Source organism: Anolis carolinensis, chromosome 3, assembly GCF_035594765.1.
Source record: "Anolis carolinensis isolate JA03-04 chromosome 3, rAnoCar3.1.pri, whole genome shotgun sequence".
NCBI classification, from domain to species: domain Eukaryota; kingdom Metazoa; phylum Chordata; class Lepidosauria; order Squamata; family Dactyloidae; genus Anolis; species Anolis carolinensis.
This window is the reverse complement of record NC_085843.1, coordinates 44,177,199-44,200,888: the sequence shown is the minus strand read 5'-3', so window position 1 is coordinate 44,200,888 and position 23,690 is coordinate 44,177,199. Positions and strand designations below refer to the sequence as shown.

The window sequence follows — 23,690 nt, the reverse complement described above, 5'->3', positions numbered from 1 at the left end:
AGGAAAAAAAAACAGGAGATCTTGCTCTGAAAGCAAAGTTGCTTGATCTGAAATGTGTTCCCCACATTTCCCCTTATTTACCCATTCTTACAAGACATGAAGGCATTCCTTTGACCTTGGGTTCCCAGCCTTTGGGCAGCAATCCTTAGCGAATGTCTAGGGAGTTTGGTTCTCAGACGCAACCTTGCCTCTCTGTCTAATTGGACTTCCTCATTATCATTTTCTGAACCACCTGGCAGTTGTTGACTTTCCCTGCCCTCCTCCCGTTCTGAAAGCTGTGAAGGGTCACGCTGATCTGAAGCCTTTGTTATCTCATCTTGGCCTGCTAGCTCATCTTGGCTTCCTGCCTGCAGTATTCCCAGAGCCTGCTGCTCAGACTGCACAACATTTTCATTTTCAGACTGTGAAAACCCAAATCCACCTTCATCACCAAACTGAACCACAACACTCTGTTTGAAAGTAGGGGGTGCTGGCGCTTTGTTTCTAAAGTCATTTCCAGATTTTGAAGGCAAAAAGTTTGAAACTTTCCGAGGCTTCCGAATCTTCGTATGAACCCCGTTTATGGTGGACACACATGCGCATGAAGGAAAACATTACTGTCAATGGGGAAACCTGAGGGGCTTCTCTCTCCCTCATTTTTGACCTATCCTGATGAAACTTGCTACAATGGTAGAATACATTTACCACTGTTACCTCACCAAATCTAAGAACATTTGACTTATCTTCAGATTTTTGGTGAATTTTCAAAGTTTTTATTAATGTGCTATTTATAGGACGATGTCCCTTGCGCAAAGACAAAGTTTTGGCAGTGTAATAAAGTTTTGCCATGTTTTTATGAGAGAACCAATTAGGAAATGACATTTATCAACCAGGAACAGAAATCATAGCACACCATCAAACCACTCCTGACAGATGGCCATCAGCCTCTGAATAAGGAAATCTGTTCCTGGTTTGAAAGTGTTATTTCCTGTTTCTCTCTCTCTCTCTCTCTCTCTCTCTCTCTCTCTCTCTCTCTAAACGTCTCATACCCTCCAAGAATTCACAGATGAAAACCAGTACAAGCAACATTCAAGTTTGGTCAATATGGTCAATGTTATTAATAAGGAAAGAGTGAGGACAAAAGGGGGTGGGGAATGTCAAGAGAGAGGAACTGGGATATCTAGGAAATGTAGTTTTAAAGCAGGCATATGGATCCTCTGTTACTATTGGGGAAACTTCAGGGGCTGCTATCTCCCTTATTTTTAAAGCTATTGGGGTGAAACTTGCTACAGTAGTACGACAAATTTACCATGCTTTGCCCATCCAGTTTCATAATGTTTCACTTATCCATGAAATTTTAGGGAATTATTAAAGCTTTTTAAAACAACTTTTTGAAAAGATCCTCTCTGCCCCTCTCTCCCTCCCGTCAGCCTTGTTTGGCTGAGAGGCACAGGTTTACCTTCCCTCATATTGACACACAACCACATAACTTTGCACAGGTTTATATACTATTATTTCCTTATCTCCTTTTTGCCGATTCCATGATTGTATATATTATAATAATTAGACCCATCCACTGATTTTGGGGAATTTTTAAAGTTTTTTAAAACATTTTTTTTTAAAAAAGACTACAAGAATGCCTCTGCTTCCCCCTTCCTCCTCTGTCAGCCCTGATTGGCTGAGAAGCATGCCAACATGTTTGGCTTCACCTTTCAGCGGGGCTTGTTCACAGCTACATCTGAAGACATCAGAGACTTAAGAATCAAAGGCTCCTTTTGATTCAAATTCTTAATATTGGGAAGGCAGTGAGCAGGTGGGTCGCTTCAAAAGTGCTTTAGATCTAAATTAGATATAAATTTAACGAACATATGAACAAATCGCACAAGCCTAGTACATAGATTCACTTTTATTATATAGATATAGATAGATATATAGATATACTCTTTTCTATTTGAAAAAAGAAGACAGAGAGAGTAGTGAGGAATGAGTAAGTGTTAAAAGCCCATGACAAGTAGATGAAACATGTAGAAAAGGGTTGTGGGTGGGGAACAATAATTTGTTGCAAAATATCTCACATTGAAGTTTAATTGCTGAAATGCCCTGAAGACACCAGAAGGAACTGGCAAAACCATCTCTGAGTATTCTTTGCCTAAGGAAACCCCGTGAAAATAATAGGTCTGCCATAAGTCAACAGGCAATTTGAAGGCACATGTATATAAACACATAAAATTGAATGGGATTAAATTGATTTCAATCCAAGTATTTTTGCTTAACTGGGTCAACTGGAATCTAAGGCGGCATAAGGCTACTCAAAAAAGTATAGAGGGGGACATTATGATAATAGTATATTTGTTCAATGGCTGTTTTGAAGAACAAGTCTTAACCTTTATTACTATAAGTGATATGGTGAGAGACAATCCATTTTTCCAAACCGAGAGTAGATGTGTATTAGATATCAGTTAGATAATAAGATGAATAGCACAGGGAAGCTCTACGGTTTCCTTTAAGGAAAAGTTTTCCAAAAGAAAGTGGATATGAATTCTCATTTAGATGTAGTGAATCTTTATTTTAAGGTGAGGAGTAGAACATAAGAATCTTCCTCATATTGAGTTAGATCATTGTTCCATCCTTTCCAAGATTGTCAACACTGACTGGCAGTAACTCTGCAGGCTTTCAGGCAGAATTCTTTTTGAGTTTTACCAGATTTCTGGTATTCATTAGTAGTCCCCCATCCATGCAGTAACCAGGTCCATCTCTGCATACATTACCACACCAGACAACATTGGATGTGCCCAGGGTGGTATCAAGGCATGTTTGAGAGTGCTTTCAATTGATGGGATGAGATTAGTAGAAAGCTGATCTTGAATAACAGTTAGGTACAACTCAGTAGGAACAGACCCCAAAGGTTCTTGTAACATTTAAAATATTTAGTACAGGCAGGCCCCGCTTTACGAAAATCTGACTTACAAATGATTCATAGTTAAGAACAAGGGTGGAAAAACAGGATGTGAGAGAAATTTACCCCTAGGAAGGGAAATTCACTCCTGAAAGTTATCACAGGGAAATGTTGTCTCTACTGAAGCTTTATCACCAGTCCTGGTTAACCGTGGTGTTAATCCTTCCCTATGCTATCCAAAGCTTATATATATACACAAATACAAACATACAGCTGAAGTTACACTAAAAACGTATCTGTTCTGATTTACAAACAAATTCTACTTAAGAACAAACCTACAGAACCTATCTTGTCCATAACTTAAAGACTGCCTGTATTGCAGTGTTTCTCAACCTTTGGGGCCCCAGATGTTTTGGCCTTCAACTCCCAGAAATCCTAACAGCTGATAAACTGGCTGGGATTTCTGAGAATTGGCCAAAACACCTGTCGACCCACAGGTTGAGAACCACTGCTGTATTGGATTTGCACACTACTGTTTCACTGACATTTAAAATGAGCATTAAAAAAGATCCAAATGAAATTTTTGTTTAATCATTATGCACAAAGTAAACAACTACTGTAGCTCCTTTTACAAGTATTAAGCAAAAGTAAGATTCTGTTCAAATGAAAGTGCAGGAAAGTAGATGTCCCCATCACAACTGCCCCGGTCTTTGTATCATGCTAGCAGTAATGAAATAATTCCTTTGCTTCATATGTAATGGCTGTCGAAAATACATTTCCCAAATTTGGCTATTTTATGGCATCACATTTTGAAATTTTATGGTGGAGCCCAAAGATGAAAGAGAGCCAAGCTAGTGTCACAGTGCACACTGTTCTAGATGGAGGCGTGTTGGTATATGTATCTGGCCAGAGAAAAGAATTCATGCCAATTAGTGAACTGCATTTTTATCCTTTGTTTACTATGGAGCGGGAGCCCCAGTGGCAAAGTGCGTTAAAGCACTGAACTTGCAGACCGAAAGGTCCCAGGTTCAATCTCCGGGAGCAGCAGGAGTGGCTGCTGTTAGCTCCAGCTCCTGCCAACCTAGCAGTTCGAAAACATGCCAATGTGAGTAGATCAATAGGTACCGCTCCGGCAGGAAGGTAACAGCGCTCCATGCAGTCATGCCGGCCACATGACCTTGGAGGTGTCTACGGACAACGCCGGCTCTTCGGCTTAGAAATGGAGATGAGCACCAACCCCCAGAGTCAGACATGACTGGACTTAACGTCAGGGGAAAACCTTTACCTTTACTTTACTATGGAGCAGGAATAGGGGTTTTCGATGTTTTCCACTACTTTTCTTTTTTTGTCTCTATGTACAAATTGAGCTTAAATGTGTACCTATCTTTTGTTTACATTCACTATATTATTGGCAGTACCCTACCCAAATATTACAAAATTTACTGATTTCAAGGTCAATAAAAGCATAAAAACCCTATCAAATATAGTTTTCTTCATGTTTCTATTTATACTTTTCCTAAGGCCATTTGAAAAGAAGAGTTACTATCAAAAAATTGAAGAAGAAAATGGGTTTCTTTTGAGAAGACATGCAATGTTTTTCATGGGAAATCTCTGCCGAAGCACCATTTTCCTTTAGTAACTGTAGTAAGAAAATGCTGTGGGTTTGTCTCCATATACAGGTGTTATGATAACACTTGTAGTCCAGCATGGTATCATCTATTTACACTACTTATAGTAAAAGTGAGGACTGTATTGTCAGCCAGAAGTTGTCCCATCTCCCTAGCTAGTATATCAAGTGAGAATTTTTGTAATTTAAGGGTGAACAATTTCACATCAACATATGAAGGGTTACATAAAACAGAAAAATAGTGCAAAATCTTTAACATCACAGTCACAATTTGTTTAGAGGGAAGAAGATGTGAATGTTAGTTCAAACCTTCTTAATCTCTCAGTCCAAAGAGTGAAGGTTACTAGACTTTCCTTATCATTTGTGTCATTTGTTTGTTGCAATCCATATAGCTAGATCATCAGCTAAACTATCAGATATCCCTTTATGGAAATATCAGGAGAGGTGGCCAAATAGAAACACTACTGCTTTCCAGTTGGATATACAAAGTTCTCAAAATGCTGCATTCTCTGGTAAACAGCAATTCTCATAATGTAACAGTAGTGAATTCTGTTCTTGTTTGTTCTCTCTCTCTATGTGTGTGTGTAAGAGAGAACGATTTGAAATAGGTGTGCAAACTGGATCACACATTGTTTCACATCATTTATCTTGCTAATTATTTACACAAATAGTAAAACTGTGCCTTCTGAAAGTAATACTCAATAAACCTGGGCTTCAAAAAATTTGCTATGTATTGTCCACATATTTTCAAAAGTGTGCATTCACAAAAATAAAACGTTTAGTAGAAATGGGGAAGAATGAAAGTGTAATTCCTCAGAATGCAAATAATGCCAAATGATATAACTGCAGAACACAAATTTCCCTTGGTATCATTTGAAGCAAATGAAACAACTTGGCCAATGGTATATGAAAAAGCATCTTGAACTTGAAACAGGAGAGAAGAAGCAAGTATCAGCAATTAATCAAACTTTAGGACACCAATGTTAATGATTAAAACAAATTTATTGAATCTGCTATTGCAAGAATTAAGAACTACTTTAATATTTGGAGGTGCAATTTCTCCAGTAATTTGTCTACAAGACATACTTGGTCAAACAATATGATCAAATTAACAATGGAAAAAATATATAAGGCAGGATAGTCAGGAAACAGCAAGCGTACAAATTGAACTAAATTTGAAATCAAACTATACTCTTTTGAGAGCTATTGCTACAGGACATTCTTGAATATGTTTTATTAACAGTCATTAAAATAACAATACAAAATTTTGGGGGGAGAAACCCACCTCATTCTTAAAACATTAATATTGTCATACCTACTATACCTATAAGGTAAAATACTACAACAGAACTAAATATAAGCAGATCCCTGAGAAGCACGTTTCTCAATTCAATAATGAAGAATCAAATTCAGCATAAAGAATATAAGAAAGAGAATCTTACTGCTTCAAAACAAAAGTCCATCTTGTACCTAACAACCATTTATCAGACAGCTGCCTCCATGTTTTTGGAGAGATCCATTTCACCTTCCTGAAAAACTTCATGCCATTTGCAAGTTCAGCTGCCAGATATGCTAGAGGTCGTGCTCAACCCTCAATGTGCAATCTTGACCTGCCTTTTAGCTCTCACAGTAGATTCATTCAATCAGTGGAATGTGCAGAAGTGCAAACTAATCAAATTTACCATTAAAACAATAAATCTACTCTAGTTGGGACAATCAATAAACCAAAAAATGCAGTCCTAACTTGGAAGAAGAGTAATGACTGTTACTATAATATACAGAGATTGATCTGACAATTTTTAATAGGAATAAAACACACATCCAAAATTATTCTTAAAGTTTTTTTTAATGAACTGCTGCTATGGCTGATGAAAACTGCACAGATGGAATATATTCCCTTTCTATCCCAACTTGCTAAGCATCCCCCATAAAAAATCAACTCCTTCAATTTAAACATAGAAATATTATGAAAAGCTTATAATATGTAATTGCACGCTATATGAAATTAAAATAGGTGCTTTATCAAACTTCAGCAAAGTAACATTAAAAATCACAAAGTAACTAACACTAATATTATTATAAAAAGTAATGTTAGACTTATATTCTAAAGTATCTATATCCTAAAAAGCATTAACATGTTCTAAGTGCCTCTTTAAAAGATGTTTGTTCATGCTCGATACTTATGCTACTGTTGAAAGTCAGTAACATTCAGTCCTACACCAGTCCACTCAGAAATCGTCACTATTGAACGTGTCTTCTTCCCACATAATATGGCCAAGATTGTCATCTAAGTCAATTATTCAGACTGAGACAGAATACCTGGGTATTAAGCATTCCCATCTGCTCAGAAGAATTTCCATTAACCCACTATATAATAGTGAACAAAATATTCTTGTTTCATAGAAACAACTAACATTTGTCCCAACTGGACAAATGGTCTATTTACAGTTACATCGGGGCTGCCTAACTGACAGCGAGTGTAGGTCATTGGTACTCATGGAGCTTAACAGAGGGATGATCTCTGCTGAGTCGTCTTCCCTTTCAAGATCCGTCTGATCTGAAAAGCAAAACAGAAGTAGCAGTGTCAATATCCTCTCATTCCAAAATTATGAACATATGAGGCAATTCTATTTATGAAGACCAAAATCCCACTGAACTTAGTAAGACTTACTTCCAAATAGCCTGTCCCTAAATACAGACAGGATAATTGCTATAGCACCTTTATGTATGAATCTGAAGTTTCCAAGTCAATTCAATGGTAGAAAAAAAACAATTGACTCTCCCAGGTTTTCACTGACAACAGATTGTCACTTTCTATACATAAAATGACGGTGACATGAATGCAGATGCACTGAATTGCTGCCATTTAACAACATGGAATAATTTGCTTTTGGGACATCTATATGGGGTCCCAGAACCAAACTGCAGTGGATGAAGAGGGCCTACTATAACTACACTGAATTGAAGATTTGATCACTGCTGGTTGATTGCTGGATCCGCTCAAACAAGTCAATGGAACTATAGTAGAGTCTCACTTATCCAACATAAACGGGCTGGCAGAATGTTGGATAAGTGAGTATGTTGGATAATAAGGAGACATTAAGGAAAAGCCTATTAAACATCAAATTAGGTTATGATTTTACAAATTAAGCACCAAAACATCATGTTTAACAACAAATTTGACAGAAAAAGTAGTTCAATACGCAGCAATGCTATGTAGTAATTACTGTATTTACGAATTTAGCACCAAAATATCACGATGTATTGAAAACATTGACTACAAAAATGCGTTGGATAATCCAGAACGATGGATAAGCAAGTGTTGGATAAGTGAGACTCTACTGTACATTAATTTTACAATTCCCTGCATTAAGCAGTTTTTAAAATACTACATAGTACTTTAGACTATTCCTTGAGATTGTTTATGCAAATAAGCAACACTGGGCTCAAACAACGTATTTACATTAGGAGTTTTACTGCACTGTAATATATAAAATCTGAACACAGGAAGTGTTTTTTTTTCCTAAATTCTTTGCAATTTATTTAACAAAAGGTCAAAAAGTGAAGGGGGAGAGTCCACAATAGTATGAAAACCGTTAGTGGGTGTTCCATAAAGGTTATTAAATGATACATTCCTCACTTTCTTGGGAAAATTAAAAGCAGATCCTGCTTATATTATCCCTACAATAGGAAATCTAAAAGAAATAAGCATCCAGTAACCCACTGCAGTCTCAAACAGTATCCCAAATTTTGTTGGCCTCCTACCTCAATTCCCACTGGTCCATCAGGAACAAGGTGAACAGGCTGCTCATTTTCCAAGTTCCTGGCACTTGGATCTGCTCCTTTACGCATCAGCAAACGGACTGCATCCAACTGAGTCACCCGGTGCTGCAAACTGGCAGCTACATGGAGTGCTGTATTGCCATTGTAAGCCTGGTTGAGGTAAGAGATAAATTCTTTATAAAAATGATGGGATGGGATGATTTATTTCCGCAATCAAAGACAGAGGAGTTAGTGTGAGCATGGATGTGCTTTCAGTTTCTTGACTCAATACTTACATACCTTGGCATTGATAAAAGAAAGGCAAGAGGGCAGCTCCAAAAACAGGCGAATGAGCTCAACATTTGCTTCTTCGGCTGCCAAGTGAAGAGCTGAACGGCCACTTTTACGATCCTGCCCAGACACACAAAAAAGCCCACTTAATTGTGCACATGAAACAATGAAATACTGCACAGTACAAAGGCATATAAAATCACTTTAGATTATATGAAAACATTAAATGTACTACATGATTTTATTAATCAAGACAAGGACTGTAGTTAACAGTACTATTTCCATTTTATGCAGAGAAGCTGAACCTAAGAGATAGCAATTATTGAGCTACCCAATAATCAAAGTTTGAGGTATAATCTGGGTTTTTTCTCAATTTCCAACAGAGCTATCTATTTTACTATAATGATTTTGGGATAACTAGAAGAAATCAAATTCAAGCAGCAACTCATCTGAAAAACTCACAAGCAATTTACAATTACATTCATTAATATTTGCACATTCCATTCATGCCTGACATACCAATAAAATCAATGGATCAAAGCCCAATCTAGGAAGGATTATTCAGAAGGAAATCACACCACTAATTTCTAAAAAACTTATCTCCGGTTAAATATGCTTAGAATTATAGTTTTGATTGAATTTTAGTTCTGTTCATTTTAATGGAACTTAGATGCAAATGGCTCCCATTCATTTCAAAGCAAAGGAAGAAACATAATATAATCCATAGGGAAAACAAATCCTAAATGATCCATCGCTTAATAGCATTGAGATTCTGGAAATGTTACATTACTAATTTGGGGAGGTCTATTAAATACAATTGAGTTGAGAAAAGTGAATGCTGAAGACTCAGGGATATATTTTTAAAAGGAGTACTTTAGGCCCTGAATGAAAAAACCATAATTCCTGGTCAGTATGGCTGTGATAGCTAGAATTATGAGAGTGGCAGTCCAGCATAACTTTCAGATTTCAGGTTGGGGAAGGCTAAGCCAGTGAAACTGATACATAAAGACATTACTGGTGCCGTAAAATTACAAGTGCCAATTAGTAGAACAATCCTTATTTCTGCACGTTAATGTGGGATTTGTTTCTATTTAGAAACTAGCTGTGCCCGGCCACGCGTTGCTGTGGCTTAGTTTGGTGGTGTTGGTCAGTCTACATTAGGTTGTATTTATGCGGTGACCTCCACCTTCTTTATACTCACATTAGTAGTAGCATTTGAAGTCTGTTACCTTCTTCAATTTTTGTGTTGATTGATAATTGCTTGAGATCCCTGTTGTCTTTGGTTTGTTGTTAATTGTAATGTCTGATTCTGCTGAGTGCGGTACAATAGTCTTTTTTTTTGTTTTGCCTGTGTAGGTGTTTATTATTATTGTTGTTGTAGTGGTCATGAAGATTGGATAAGTTAGATGCTACTGTATTGTTTTTTGGAGGCCCAGTGTAGCACTGACTGGCCTGTCAGCCTCAGTGCCTGGCTGTTTCTTGCCTGTGATGGTGTTGATTCTTATTGTTGTTGTCGTTGTTGTCATTGTTATTATTGTAATTGTTTTTTTGGAGGCCAAGTGTGAATGTAGGGATTGGGGAGGTGGATGAGTTGTGTTGTCAGATTTTGTATTTGTTATAGTCACAATGCGTTGTTGTGAGTTTTGTGGGTCCGGATTGTGGTTTTGTGGTGTGGTTGTGTTGTTACAATCGGGAGGGAATGCTTTTGTGTTGTGTTGCCAAGTTTCGTATTTCTGGGGCGTTTAGTTGTGTTGTTATAGTCATGATGCGTTGTTGTGAGTTTTGTGGATCCAGTGTGGTTTTGTGGTGTGGTTGTGTTGTTACAACCGGGAGGCAAGGCTTTTGCATTGTTTTGCCAAGTTTTGTATTTCTGGGGTGTTTAGTTGTGTTGTTATAGTCATGATGCGTTATTGTGAGTTTTGTGGGTCCGGATTGTGGTTTTGTGTTGTGGTTGTGTTCTTACAACTGGGAGGCAAGGCTTTTGCGTTGTGTTCCAAGTTTCATATTTCTGGGGCGTTTAGTTGTGTGCCACGTTTCGTATTTCTGGGGCGTTTAGTTGTGTTGTTATAGTCATGATGCATTGTTGTGAGTTTTGTGGGTCCGGATTGTGGTTTTGTGGTGTGGTTGTGTTGTTACAACCGGGAGGCAAGGCTTTTGCGTTGTGTTCCAAGTTTCATATTTCTGGGGCGTTTAGTTGTGTGCCAAGTTTCGTATTTCTGGGGTGTTTAGTTGTGTTGTTATAGTCATGAGGCGTTGTTGTGAGTTTTATGGGTCCGGATTGTGGTTTTGTGGTGTGGTTGTGTTGTTACAACCTGGAGGGAAGGCTTTTGCGTTGTGTCGCCAAGTTTCGTATTTCTGGGGCGTTTAGTTGTTTTGTTATAGTCACGATGCGTTGTTGTGAGTTTTGTGGGTCCTGTGTGGTTTTGTGGTGTGGTTATGTTGTTACAACTGGGAGGCAAGGCTTTTGCATAGTGTTGCCAAGTTTTGTATTTCTGGGGCGTTTAGTTGTGTTGTTATCGCATGATGCGTTGTTGTGAGTTTTGTGGGTCTTGATTGTGGTTTTGTGGTGTGGTTGTGTTGTTGTAACCTGGAGGCAAGCCTTTTGCATTGTGTTGCCAAATTTCGTATTTCTGGGATGTTTAGTTTTGTTGTTATAGTCACTGCGCAAACAACTTTATCATTTTATATATATAGATGAATATATAAAAACTTAAGTAACAAATTAAAGCTATGTTTATTTGGCAAAATTAGTTTTTTAAACTAGTAAAAGCTGATTATTCTGCAATAGTCTTCTGAATATCTATATACCCATGACATCATTAAAAAGTGAAAAGTCAAACACAGATTATACAGCCCAACTAAAGGGGTTTTTTTTGTTTTTAGGCCTTTTTGGGGGTTATTTGGGGCACCGATTCAGAAAATTGCACTGGATAGACTACATCAGCTTTAATTTCTTAGATATGGTTATCATGGGTTTTTATAGGTGAGCAGATGGAAGACTGGTATATAACATGTATTCTAGATTTTAAAAACTAGAGCTGATAGGGGAAACTGGTTCCATTTTTGGAATCAGCAGGTGAACTCTACCCAGAAAAAGGTCTAACAGTCAAGGCACCAAAATGTGTGCTGGCCAGTGTTATCTGCAGATCCCCAAACACTAAAACCGAAGACAGCATTCACATTTTTCAAGGAAAAGCGTGTGTTACCAATCATGTATTTTTTTCACCAAACCTATGAATTTGATTGCAAATCTCCAGATCTAAAAATATTTTCAACATATTCATGTATATCATTTTGAAACACAAATCTCCACTTGTTTTCCTGTTTCCTGATCTTACTTACCCTAGCTTCCACAGATGCTCCCATCTGGATTTGAAATTTAATGGTGTCTGCCAACCTCTTGCTTCTCAACCTCAACTCCTGGACCTCAGGAGAGTGGGGTGAATGCTGGCATTGTAGATCATGTGCCACAGAATTGTGGGCTATGACTGCACAGTGCAATGCTGTCAAACCTTAAAATGGAAACAGACCAGTGAGCAAAACCAGCAGCTGTTTGAATCGTCTACTCCAAATACTGACTCCAGTTAGTCATTCAAATACTCTGCTTAGTGGGGAAGTTTGCAACAGAAATGCTTTAATGTGAATTATCCTGTTCAAGTTCTACATAAACAGAATTACTTTTTAAAGTTTCTTGGTGATTCAAAGGTGTAAAAGTTAACACATATTTGCCTGAATCCTATTACAAGTCCCCACCAAACTGTTTAATTGTGAATTAATCCTTTAATATCTCCTTGTGTCAATGCATAGGCTCCCAGGTGAGAATATTAACAGAGTTCAAGAGCATTTTGTGTTTTTTAAAAAATCAAACAGCTTATACTCATTGAGAAGCCTTTCCATGTACAAAGTCCTTAATAATAACACAATGCATAAATAGATTAGCTATCCAAACAAGGGAGATGAATAAACTTTTCAATCAGTAGTAAATTATTCCTTCCATTTTTTATTTACGCTCTCGAGTGTGACCTACATTATGAAGTCATTATGACCTACATTACATAACATATTAATTCTGCTAATCCATATTCAGTTGCTTTGGGGTTCCAATACAGTTGATCAGGCCATATTTAATACCTTGAGGAACTAGAGGGTATAGAAATAAACACAAACCAATGCTTCACAAACTAAAGAGATTCAGAAAAAAGTTCTGATCCTCTTGCTCTTCTTGATCTTCAATTTAAAATTTAAAATGGATATTACTAACAATATAATAGAAATATTTAATGAAATGACACTATATGCCAAAGGTTAATGCTGACAACAATTTCTGCATGCTTTTCTTCAAAAGGTTTGCCAAATTTAACGAAGAACGAAGGAGTAATAGTTGCTCACCATCATAATTAGTTGCCTCCAAGTCTATATATTGATTGCTTACAATAGCTCCTTTCTGAATTGCCTGCAGAAGAGAATAAGAGTATGCATTAATGCAATGCAATTATAGAAGACCTTAATCAAACACTGAATGCATCCGATGAAGTGGACTCTAGGACATGAAAACTAGTGCCATATGAAAATTCTTAAGTATTTCTGGTTCAACAAGAACTTTTTAGTGTTCTGGAAATTCTGTGATATCTTTGTTAGTATATACTAAGATTATTTTTCCAGTAAAGCTACTCTTGTTGAGATTGCTGAAGTATTTTCAAAACTGTGAGTCTTTGACTGCGGTCAATAGCCTTGATGTATTTCAGAAAAAAGACAAGCTATGTGGAAAATATTTGCTCTCTTTCAAGACTTGGAAAGAATGTATTTCTTTACAGCAAGACTCAAGTCTTTATTAGCATCTCACAATACATTTCAATCACTCTAATGATGTTGCTTTCTCCGTTTCTTTGGACTAGGGGGTTTTGTACAAATATAATGCAAGATGTACACCACGTTACCAGCCAAGTCATTAACCTCAATTAGACAAGAACCTTTTTAGTGGCCAGATATACCCCTCCTGGAGGAGTAAGCTGATTTGTGTTTATACATATTGGAAGAATAAAAGATCCATTCGCTGCAAGTGAAAAAAACAGACCATCTGCTCCTGAGCATGTTGTGCTGAGTAAGGGCTACAGTACTGTAAGTACAACAGTCGCTGCATTATAATGTTAAAGGAAAATAGAGTATCTTCAAACTTTCATGAACAATGACAAGTTCAACATATATTGCAGTATTAAGAGAACAGTACAGAAAACTGATGAAAAAATCACCTGAAGGACTTGTGCATGGCCTTTTTCAGCACACACGTGCAACGGTGTCCTACCCCAACAATCTGTAGTATTCACTTGGGCCCCAAGGCTAACCAAATCCTGTACAATTAGATGCTGGTTTGCTGCCACAGCCACTTGCAGGGCACTCTGTTAATAAAAGAAAGCAGATGTATTGTTCAGCTAAATCTTATAAGGAAATAGTTTTTAAAAACCACATCAGGTTATAATAAAGTATTTTCAATCAATAATTGAAGTGCTCTGAAATAGCCAGTAGACTTCTGCAGTAACTCAGTTACAAATTAGCCTACATGCTAACCTTCAGAGTTAATATTAACAGACATTCCAGTATGCTTGTTTAAGTCCGGGAAATGTGAAAAATTCAAAGGCACAAAACAAGGGAACATATGGTAAAAACATCACCTGGCCATTATGCTCCTTAATATCCATCATACGGAGAGCTGCCATTTTTCTTGCCAAGACATAGGATACTGCCCGGCGTCCCTGGGCAACTGCAATATGAAGAAACCTGGGGGACAAGAAGGAGAAAATATGTCTTTGTTTAGTATTCTAAAAGTTTTAAAAATATAAAAATTTAAAAATGAAGCCAAAGTCAAAACATCTCCTCAAAATCAACTATAACATATGCAAACAGAAAGGATTGGAGCTAGATCACCCAATGAGGCATTTCTTAGACTGATACGGCAGATAAACATACCGCCCCCTTGACGTGCTAGGGATGTGCTCTTGGATACAAATGTCTCTTTTTGGAAATTTAACATGGATCAGAAGCTTTGAGTGGCAAACTGGTACTGGTCTGGAGATCATCACTTTGGGTGATCTAACTTGTGCATTTCTTTCAGTGAGGTATCACAGACATTTCCATGACATGTACCTCTAATGCACTGCTGTGTTCTTCATTCAATACAATAAGTAATATTCTCAATATGCATACCCTATAACAGGGGAATCCTACTGACACCGTATTTCATTTTTAAAGCTGTTTCAACCTTCTTAATCTGTTTTGAACTTGTTGATTTGCTCAATACTGTTTTAGCCTAAATCTTATTGTTACTATTTAAAGTTGCTTTAATCAGTTAATATTGATTTTTCTTGCATGCCACCCTGTCTTGTGATGTAGGCCAGAGTAAACATATTTTAATAAATAATTTTAACAATAAATCTCCACTGCACTTGCAATTACAGACAATACTTACGTGTCACCATCAGAATCTTTGGCAAGGATTTGATCTTGAGAAAGGTTGGCCAATTTGTTTTCTTCCTGTTCCACTTGCCACTGGAAGAATGATTTGCCCAGTTGCGCTGTGTTCCCAGTAATGTCCTGGTGTTGCAGAGGCATATTCGAAGCAGACATCGGTAACCCATGCTCTTCAACACCACTGCACATATTACTGGGCAGCTGGCTATAAGCCTGAGAGTGGCTGCTCATACCAGTTTGCTGGTGGCCACCAGAGAGGGCTTGAGAGAGTGAGTTGGAGATGGCATCGAGATCTTCTGAGTCATTTAAGAGAGAAGCAAAGCTCGAAGTAGCGCCATACGACAGCTCTTGGCTTTCATAAAGACTTTGTTGATAATCAGAAGACTGGCTGCTTGCAGACTGTGGTCTGTAATCAAGGAGTGAATTCTGGCTGTAGTGCTGTGACAGTTCCTGGGTCTGTGGGGGAGAAAACTGATAATTCTGGGGCAGTTCCAACATTTGTGATGGACTGCTTGTTTGAAATGTTTGGTACTTCTCAGGAGATGAAAAGGCTTGTGTTCCAGCAATCTCTTGATATTGTTCTCCTGGAGAGTTGGGATTAGCTGCGCCGTGAAGCCAGCTAACTTGAACTGTGTTCAGGGAAATTGGACTGGATTCATTTTTAATATTAATAATGTTCTGCAGCATATCACAGCTGCCATCTTGTTTGGGCTCATTCATATGGGCATCCTCCATATTGCTTTCCATCGATGTTGGTGTCTGTGGAGGTGTCTGCAAAATAAAACGTGCACATTTTCAAACCCAGCTGACCACATCCTCAGCAGGTGGAAAATACATTTTGACTTGTAAGCAATACATATGAAACACTGACAAAAAAATCTTACCAAGAGGTGAGGTTGGAAAATTGCTGATCTCTTATAACTAGGACCATCAGAAAAAGATTCATGGTTTTTTCGTTTCCGGCTGCGGGTTATTATGTTCTTCAGCTCTACCAAAATAAGAAAATTTGCTTAATTTTCTCTGTAACCTACTTTACAAATATTTAAATGCAAATTTACAATACTAAAATAAAATATTTCTTAAATTGTACCTGTGTAAGGATCATAATTTACTAATCCTCCTTGTGCCTATTAAGAAAGAAGAGTAGACATCATTAACCATAAAATGAAGGAGATCTGTTCCTTAAGTCACCTTAAAGGACACAGAAACTACTATCACTTTCTAACATTGGTATACACAAAACATAACATTTCAAAATTGAAAATAAACATATAGAAAACTTATTGCACTCTTTAAACTTTAAAGAACTTCTACTAAAAAGTTATCAGTTCAACGAAATTACTAGTTACAATTTTTCTCTAGTTTATTCTGTTTCATCCAAACAAAAGCAGAAAATGTATTGTCGGTAAAGTTTTGAAAAAGCAGAAAACTTTACCGGATTTCCAAATTGTCTTGTTTTCAACTACATATCCACTTTTTTTAAAAAACCTCATAAATGTGCAACAAAAGTAACTTACAGCTGATCCTCCACACCTCTCACAATATTACTTGCAGATGTGAACAGAAGTAGGTAGAATTAAAAGTTTATAAACATATATATAACTTATGAAAACAACTAGACAAATTGTTAATTCTTGCTGTTTTTTTCTTTTTGAGAAGACATTTCCCTTACATAATATCCAGCTATGACACAACAGCCACTCCGAGTCACTATGAGGAAAGGGGGCAGGATATAAAGTTTATTTTATTTTTATTTATTTTCAGAATCTTAAAATGTAGGCATATACTAAGTTAAAGATATAACTGCCTTTGTGTTTCAATTACTAGGAAAAGTACCTTATCGCTTTGTAAAATTACTGAATATCAGTTAATTATTTGTAAATGGAAGAGGGTTTGAGGAACATTAAAAACTGTGATAGCATCAAATGTGTCCTTCAGATGGTACCTTCCCTGAAAAAAGTGTCTTAAATAACAAAAATGTGATGTTTTATAGGCAAGTATGCCTGTAAAAACCTTTTAGAAAAAACCCTTGTAGGAAACAAATCTGGGAGAGAGGGCAGGGACAGTTTATCCGCCCAGTTCTGGAAGACCCTGAATCCCAAAAGACCCCATTTTTTTAAAAAAAAAATCCACACATCCCAGATTTTAAAATCCGTCTATATAGCATTGCTGCCCTTTATTTTTACTTGAAATACTGAACAGCTAATATCCACACACAAAAAGCAATTGCCCTTTTGGATCAGGCTAAAGCTCTAGCTAGCAAAATATTCACCAATTCACATTATTAGATACAAATGCAATGCCATAGCATTGTGTCCCAAGCACGAGTGAACAATCAATTTCTTCCAGTTATGAAGCACTCCAATCAAACAGGTACAGGTTCAACTAATTTATCATGCCTCTTGTCAAATTCATACAAGCTACTACAAAGGTCTTTCAATAATGTGTGTTAATTATACAACACATAAAGTTGCCCTTAGCTAGTTTTGAATTTTGAAAAACCCACCTTTAATTCACCAGCGCCGTGATCGGAGGACATCTGTTTGTTGTTTCTAAGATGCAACAACAGTTCCTTCACAGAATTTTTCACACGAACACCTTGGAAAGGTCCTCTCTGTTGCTTTCCTCCCCCCATATGTTGTTTAACTGCTGAGACCCAAAAGAAACAAACAAACAAAATCAGAGTACTGCCTTAATCTGCTAAACAGGAAAATTAGCTTTTCAAGAAAAGGAAAATTGTGCAGTTTTTTTCTGGCATGAATCATTCATGTATTAAGGTTATACCCTATGTGTACACTACAAAACAGTTGTCAGTACAGTAAAAAAAAATACAGATAAATAAGTCTATGATAAAAAGTCTACGATTATTTAAAAAGAAATCTAAAATGCATCCAATTACTAATTAAAGGACTTCTTAGATGGATACGTTAATTCTACTATTAACTATTCCATAAGGAAAAAAACATTTGTATCAATTCCACACATACAGGCATCCATATTTCAATCTCTACCTCCGTTTTGTTGGCCAGAGGGATGGGAAAAGAGCAATCTCTCAATTTTAGGCATAAATTAGCATCAGAATGACTTCATGTAAATCGATTTTAAGAATTACTTGTGCTTATTGCCTCTAAAATAAAACCCCATGACCCAAATCAGAAAGTGTTCAGCTCAAAATATTCATTTGCTTATTTCATCACCTCCTTAAATGCAACATATATTAAAGGCTAAAAAACCAGAAGTGAAAAGAGGAAACAAAAATACTTGACAGTCCGGGAGAGAAGTTGTGACTTCATTTTTAAAAGTACACATACTTCCTGCTCTAAATATAGAAGCACTGTAGTGCAAGAGATATTTAAATAATTTTAATGGTTTCCCAGAGTTGGAATTTCTATCAAGAAAACCCTTACCAAGTAAGGATGAATTTTCTACTCTTTAAAAAATGAAAACAAAATGCCTAATGAAGGCAAGTTGTTTTCTTGAATTACATTGTCTTCAAGGGACAAAATGTAAGGTAGCAATTGAATTTATAGGGAGTGGACCATTATGAGAAAGATCTAAGTATACTGTCAACTTAATTTAATAATATATAAAACAAAAACCAGACAACAGTTAACAAAAATTGCCAGGCAAAGTTTTAAGTCAAAACACTAAAGTGAAATGAAAACTATCAGACAGTAACAATGGTCTTTTGGTAAAACATCCATCCAACTAGATAAATAAAATTAGCACATAATCTTAACACTAGGTACATATACCCCAAATACTGTCATGGCACCTTAATTTAATTCCCGAATTAAAATATAATCCATAACTAGTGGAAGTTTTCTTCACAAATTGATCTAACCTGCAAGCCTGAATAGACTTTACTTTATGTATGTACAGATATCCTGTACTAATTTTTTTCTCTGACATCTGCATTAACTATCTGAAATTAGTAATGCTATTTTACCAATAAAACAGTCACTGTTCTTTAAAAAGTTCAATCCGTGTAGGTGAATCCAATAATTTGCATGACAATTATTTTCTCATTTCTCTCCTTCAGTAAAACTCAATGAAATCAGACAGAGATATACGCAAGCCAATATAGAGAACAATTATGCAGATTCCACAGAAATCAACCAAGAAATTACAGTCAGTTAGATTTTTCATTGCCATTGCTGTGGTATTTTTCACAGAGCAATCATTCAAGACTGGCAGATACAGTATCTGAATTTGCGGGTAATTCACAAATTAACCGATTTAACGTTACATAACAGCAATGTTCTGGTGCCCTCAGTATACTGAACATTTCAAGAGACAGATCTTTTCAAAATGCAAAAAAAATTTCCTTGGATAAGGGATCCAAAAAAACACCTTTAGTAACTAAAGCTTGAAAACTCACTCCAAATGACTTTGATTTTGCCCTTCATACACTACAAATTTCACAATGCTTGTAGCATGTGTAGTTTTCCTCCTTTACACAGTACACACAACCATGAATTCATTCCTTTAGATACCATTATAAACACAATGAATTATATGGGCATTACAAGGGCATCAACACACAGTGTTATACCAACCCCACAACCTTTTTTCATTATTTCAAACAGGGAAAAGCGAAAGCATTGCACAAAACGCTTCAGCAGTTAGTGCAGTTTGGCGCCACCTTAACTGTCATGACACAGTGCTGTGGAGTCATGAGTGTTGTAGTATCACAAGGTCTTTAGCCTCCTCTGCTTCACCCAAACTACAAATCCCCAGGACTCCATTGTTGTCAAACAAACTTAATTCCACTGTCTAGACCAGGCATGGGCAAACTTGGGCCCTCCAGGTGTTTTGGACTTTAACTCCCACAATTCCTAACAGCCTAGTTGTTAGGAATTGTGGGTTTGTAAAAGTTGAAGTCCAAAACACCTGGAGGGCCCAAGTTTGCCCATGCCTGGTCTAGACAGTGGAATTAAGTTTGTTTGACAACAATGGAGTCCTGGGGATTTGTAGTTTGGGTGAAGCAGAGGAGGCTGAAGACCTTGTGATACTACAACACTCATGACTCCACAGCACTGTGTCATGACAGTTAAGGTGGCGCCAAACTGCACTAACTTGATATTACAGATCCATCCTAAACCATAGTCTCAGTGCCTGCCGTTTCTCACACATTTATCTCAAGACACAACACATGGGGCTCAGAATTAAAATAGTTTGGCATCACTTTAGCTGCCACATGAGGGCTGAATAAAATCCCACAATACAGTATCTGGTTTGAAGTTGGATATATGACAGTGTGGACTCAAGGCCCTTCCAGACAGCCATATAACTCAGGATATGAAGGCAGAATATTCACAATATCTGCTTTGAACTGGGATATATGGCAGTATGGACTCAGGGCCCTTCCAGACAGCCATATAACCCAGAATATCAAGGCAGAATAAACCGCAATACCTGCTTTGAACTGGGATTTATAGCAGAGTGGACTCAGGGCCCTTCCACACAGCCACATAACCCAGAATATCAAGGCAGAAAATCCCACAATATCTGCTATGAACTGGAATGCATGGCGGTGTGGGTTCAGATAGCACAGTTCAAACCAGATGTTGTGGGATTTTATTCAACTATGTGGAAGCGCCCTGGGTTATCTGAGTCCACACTAAGATAATGTGCGATTTTTCTGCCTTGATATGCTGGGATATAAGGCTGCGTGGAAGAGCCCTTAGTGTAAGAAGCGCCTCAGCTGCGGAGGGCATTCTGCGCCTGCGCCAACCCGCCCGGCGAGAAGACCCTCACAATGTAAATAAATGCTGGGAAAGAATGTACCTTCGTCGGCTGCGCGCGCACCACTCCGTCCAACAAGCCGCCTCCCGTCGCCATAGCAACCCTGGCCGGAAAGCTCGGCGTCGGATCCCGGCGGGGAGCCCGGAGAGGAGTGGGTGGGCGAGGGGCTGCCCTCGCTGGAATTAGGCGAGGCTCCGTAGAAGAAGGCCAAGTTGAAGGGGCTCCCGAGGGAGGAGGAGGAAGAAGAGGAGGAGCCGAAATCGCTGTCCGGGTCGCGGCTACTGTCTACGATCATGGCTGCGAGGGAGGAAGAAAGGCAGGCGCTGGCTGAGCGGACGGGGCGAGAACGGCGAGGGCGGAGGCGGCGCCGCGGTTCTTATAGCGCCTCCCCGCCCTCGGAGGCGGAGAAGAAGGCAGGCCTTTCAGTCGTGACCGAGTCCTCCAGGCAGCGAGAGAGAGACAGCCAGAAAGAGAGCCGCGCCCCCGCAGGAAGCTCGAGGCGCCTAAAATGGCGGGTGGTGAGAGGAGGCTTTGCAGGGCCTGCGCCTTGGCTGCCCCCATTCTACTCCAGGCCTGGGCAAACTTGGGCCCTCCAAATGTTTTGGACTTCAACTCCCGCCATTCCTAGCAGCCTCAGGCCCTTTCCTGGGGCTGTTAGGAATGGCGGGAGTTGAAGTCCATGTAAACCCACTGGGTGACCTTGAGCAATATATGCTCTCTCATCTTCAGAGGGCAGCAAGGACAAACTTCTCTGCACCAATCTTCCGAAGAAAACACTGACAGGTTCTGCTTGGGGTCACCATGAGTCAGAAAAGACAAAACAGCAATATTCAGTATGACCTCGTAGTTTAAATGTCTTGAGCCAAAACATTTAACATCTTAACTCTTAATCCCATCTAACTGTATGTTTCAAATGCTAGCTCTAAAAAAGAAAAGAAAAATTAAGGAAAGTAGGATCATGAGTTTCAAAGGTTTTGAAATCAGTGATGTGATAGAAAAAAGAAAATAACTTCTTCCACAATTACTGCTTCTATGCCAAATCATCTTTTTTTCTGTTTGTGGAGTTCCATGGAGCCCCTTTAAAGTTTGGAGGTGAGAGTATTGCAGAAGGAAGCACAGCCATTAACCCATTCCATTTTGCCAAATAACACTAACTTGATTGAGCAGTACTCATATCTAGAGCTGTTCAAAGGCTTGCTTTGCTTTCTTGCACAACGTTTTCTTGCTGGTTGAAGATTCTCAAAGCTGTAGCTCTTGAAAGTAATTTTCTGAGAGCTCTTCTTGTGATTCAGTTGTGTAAGTATGGTGTTCCTAATCCAGCCAAAGAAAACTAACAATTTCCATGGAAATGAAGAGAACTGAAATGTTCTTAAGAGTATCATATGTTTATTAGTGCTTAGACAGAACCGAGGATTGAAACAACTTGAAGGTAGAGACAGAAACGGTGCAAAACTAACTCTGGGATGGGAAAAAGCCTATTGTATCCATATGTAAATAGATGCAAACATAAGCCAGTGTTTCTAGCAGTATTATAACACCCACTATGGGACCTTAAGATATTTCATAATTCCTGTCTCCGTTTCCCCTGCTTTTTTTTCAACTCATTTGTCAGGTCTGAAACCTTGCACAGAGATTTTTGTTCTTATTTTATTAGCCAAATAAAGGTATTACTACCATATGGGATGTTATATTTTTGTTAATGTGTATGACTTCCCCATTATTCATTCACACAGTCGTTTCCGACTCTTTGTGACCTCATGGACCAGTCCACGCAGAGCTTCCTGTCGGCTGTCGCCGCTCCCTATTCCTTCAAGGTCAAGCCAGTCACTTCACGAATACCGTCCATCCCTTGGTCGCCCTCTCTTCCTTTTTCCTTCCATTTCCCCCAGCATCATGATCTTTTCCAAGCTTTCCTGTCTTCTCATGCTGTGGCCAAAATCCTTCATCTTTGCCTCTAATACCCTTCCCTCCAGTGAGCAGCCAGGCATTATTTCCTGGAGGATGGACTGGTTGGATCTTCTTGCGGTCCAAGGCACTCTCAGGATTTTCCTCCAGCACCAGAGTTCAAAAGCATCTATCTTCCTTTGCTCAGCCTTCCTTATGGTCCAGCTCTCGGAACCATAGGTTACTATGGGGAATACCATTGCTTTAATTATGCGGACCTTCGTTGCCAGTGTGATGTCTCTGCTTTTCACTATTTTATTGAGGTTGGCCATTGCTCTCCTCCCAAGAAGTAAATGTCTTCTGATTTCCTGGCTGCAGTCTGCATCTGCAGTGATCTTCACTCCTAGAAATATAAAGTCTGTCACTGCCTCCACGTTTTCTCCCTCTATTTGCCAATTATCAATCGGTCTGGTTGCCATAATCTTGGTTTTCTTGATGTTTAACTGCAGCCCAGCTTTCTTCTTTCACCTTGGTGATAAGGCTCCTCAGCTCCTCCTCACTTTCAGCCATCAGAGTGGTATCATCTGCATACCTAAGGTTGTTAATGTTTCTTCCAGCAATTTTAACTCCAGCCTTGGATTTGTCAAGCCCCCATGTCGCATGATTGTGTTCTGCGTACAAGTTGAATAGGTAGGGTGAAAGTATACAGTCCTGCCGTACTCCTTTCCCAATCTTGAACCAGTCTGTTGTTCCGTGGTCTGTTCTTACTGTGGCTACTTGGTCTTTATACAGATTTCTCAGGAGACAGACAAGGTGACTTGGTATCCCCAAACCACCAAGAACATGCCACAGTTTGTTATGATCCACACAGTCGAAGGCTTTAGAATAGTCAATAAAGTAGAAATAGATGTTTTTCTGAAACTCCTTGGCTTCCTTCATTATCCAGCGGATATTGGCAATTTGGTCTCTTGTTCCTCTGCCTTTTCTAAACCCAGCTTGGACATCTGGCAAGTCTCGCTCCATGTATTGCTGGAGCCT

General features: G+C 38.4%; 1 protein-coding gene across 2 annotated transcripts; it reads right to left on the bottom strand.

Moving 5' to 3' along the window:
- Positions 1 to 5,485: 5,485 nt before the first annotated feature.
- nfkbiz (NFKB inhibitor zeta) lies at positions 5,486 to 21,130 on the bottom strand. 2 transcript variants are annotated; one of them, XM_062974825.1, is made up of 12 exons: positions 20,811 to 21,130; positions 17,527 to 17,669; positions 16,111 to 16,147; positions 15,905 to 16,008; positions 15,019 to 15,791; positions 14,225 to 14,330; positions 13,805 to 13,951; positions 12,945 to 13,008; positions 11,898 to 12,067; positions 8,565 to 8,675; positions 8,268 to 8,435; positions 5,486 to 7,059 (listed from the first exon to the last, which is right to left on the bottom strand). In XM_062974825.1, exons 1-12 carry the CDS (start codon positions 21,061 to 21,063, stop codon positions 7,006 to 7,008), a joined length of 2,130 nt encoding a protein of 709 aa, XP_062830895.1. In that variant the 5' UTR covers positions 21,064 to 21,130; the 3' UTR covers positions 5,486 to 7,005. The 2 variants fall into 2 exon arrangements, with proteins under 2 accessions (XP_062830895.1, XP_062830896.1); XM_062974826.1 differs by having other exon boundaries at positions 17,527 to 17,666.
- Between the last annotated feature and the right edge of the window lie 2,560 nt (positions 21,131 to 23,690).

Bases quoted from the DNA above. Each gene is read 5' to 3' on its own strand.
- nfkbiz (XM_062974825.1), bottom strand. From the start codon at position 21,063: ATGATCGTAGACAGTAGCCGCGACCCGGACAGCGATTTCGGCTCCTCC. The intron at 14,331-15,018 runs GTAAGTATTGTC...CTTGTCCCCCAG, and splicing joins AAAGATTCTGATGGTGACAC to GTTTCTTCATATTGCAGTTG. The intron at 8,676-11,897 runs GTAAGTAAGATC...GTGTCTGGGCAG, and splicing joins GAGCATCTGTGGAAGCTAGG to GATCGTAAAAGTGGCCGTTC.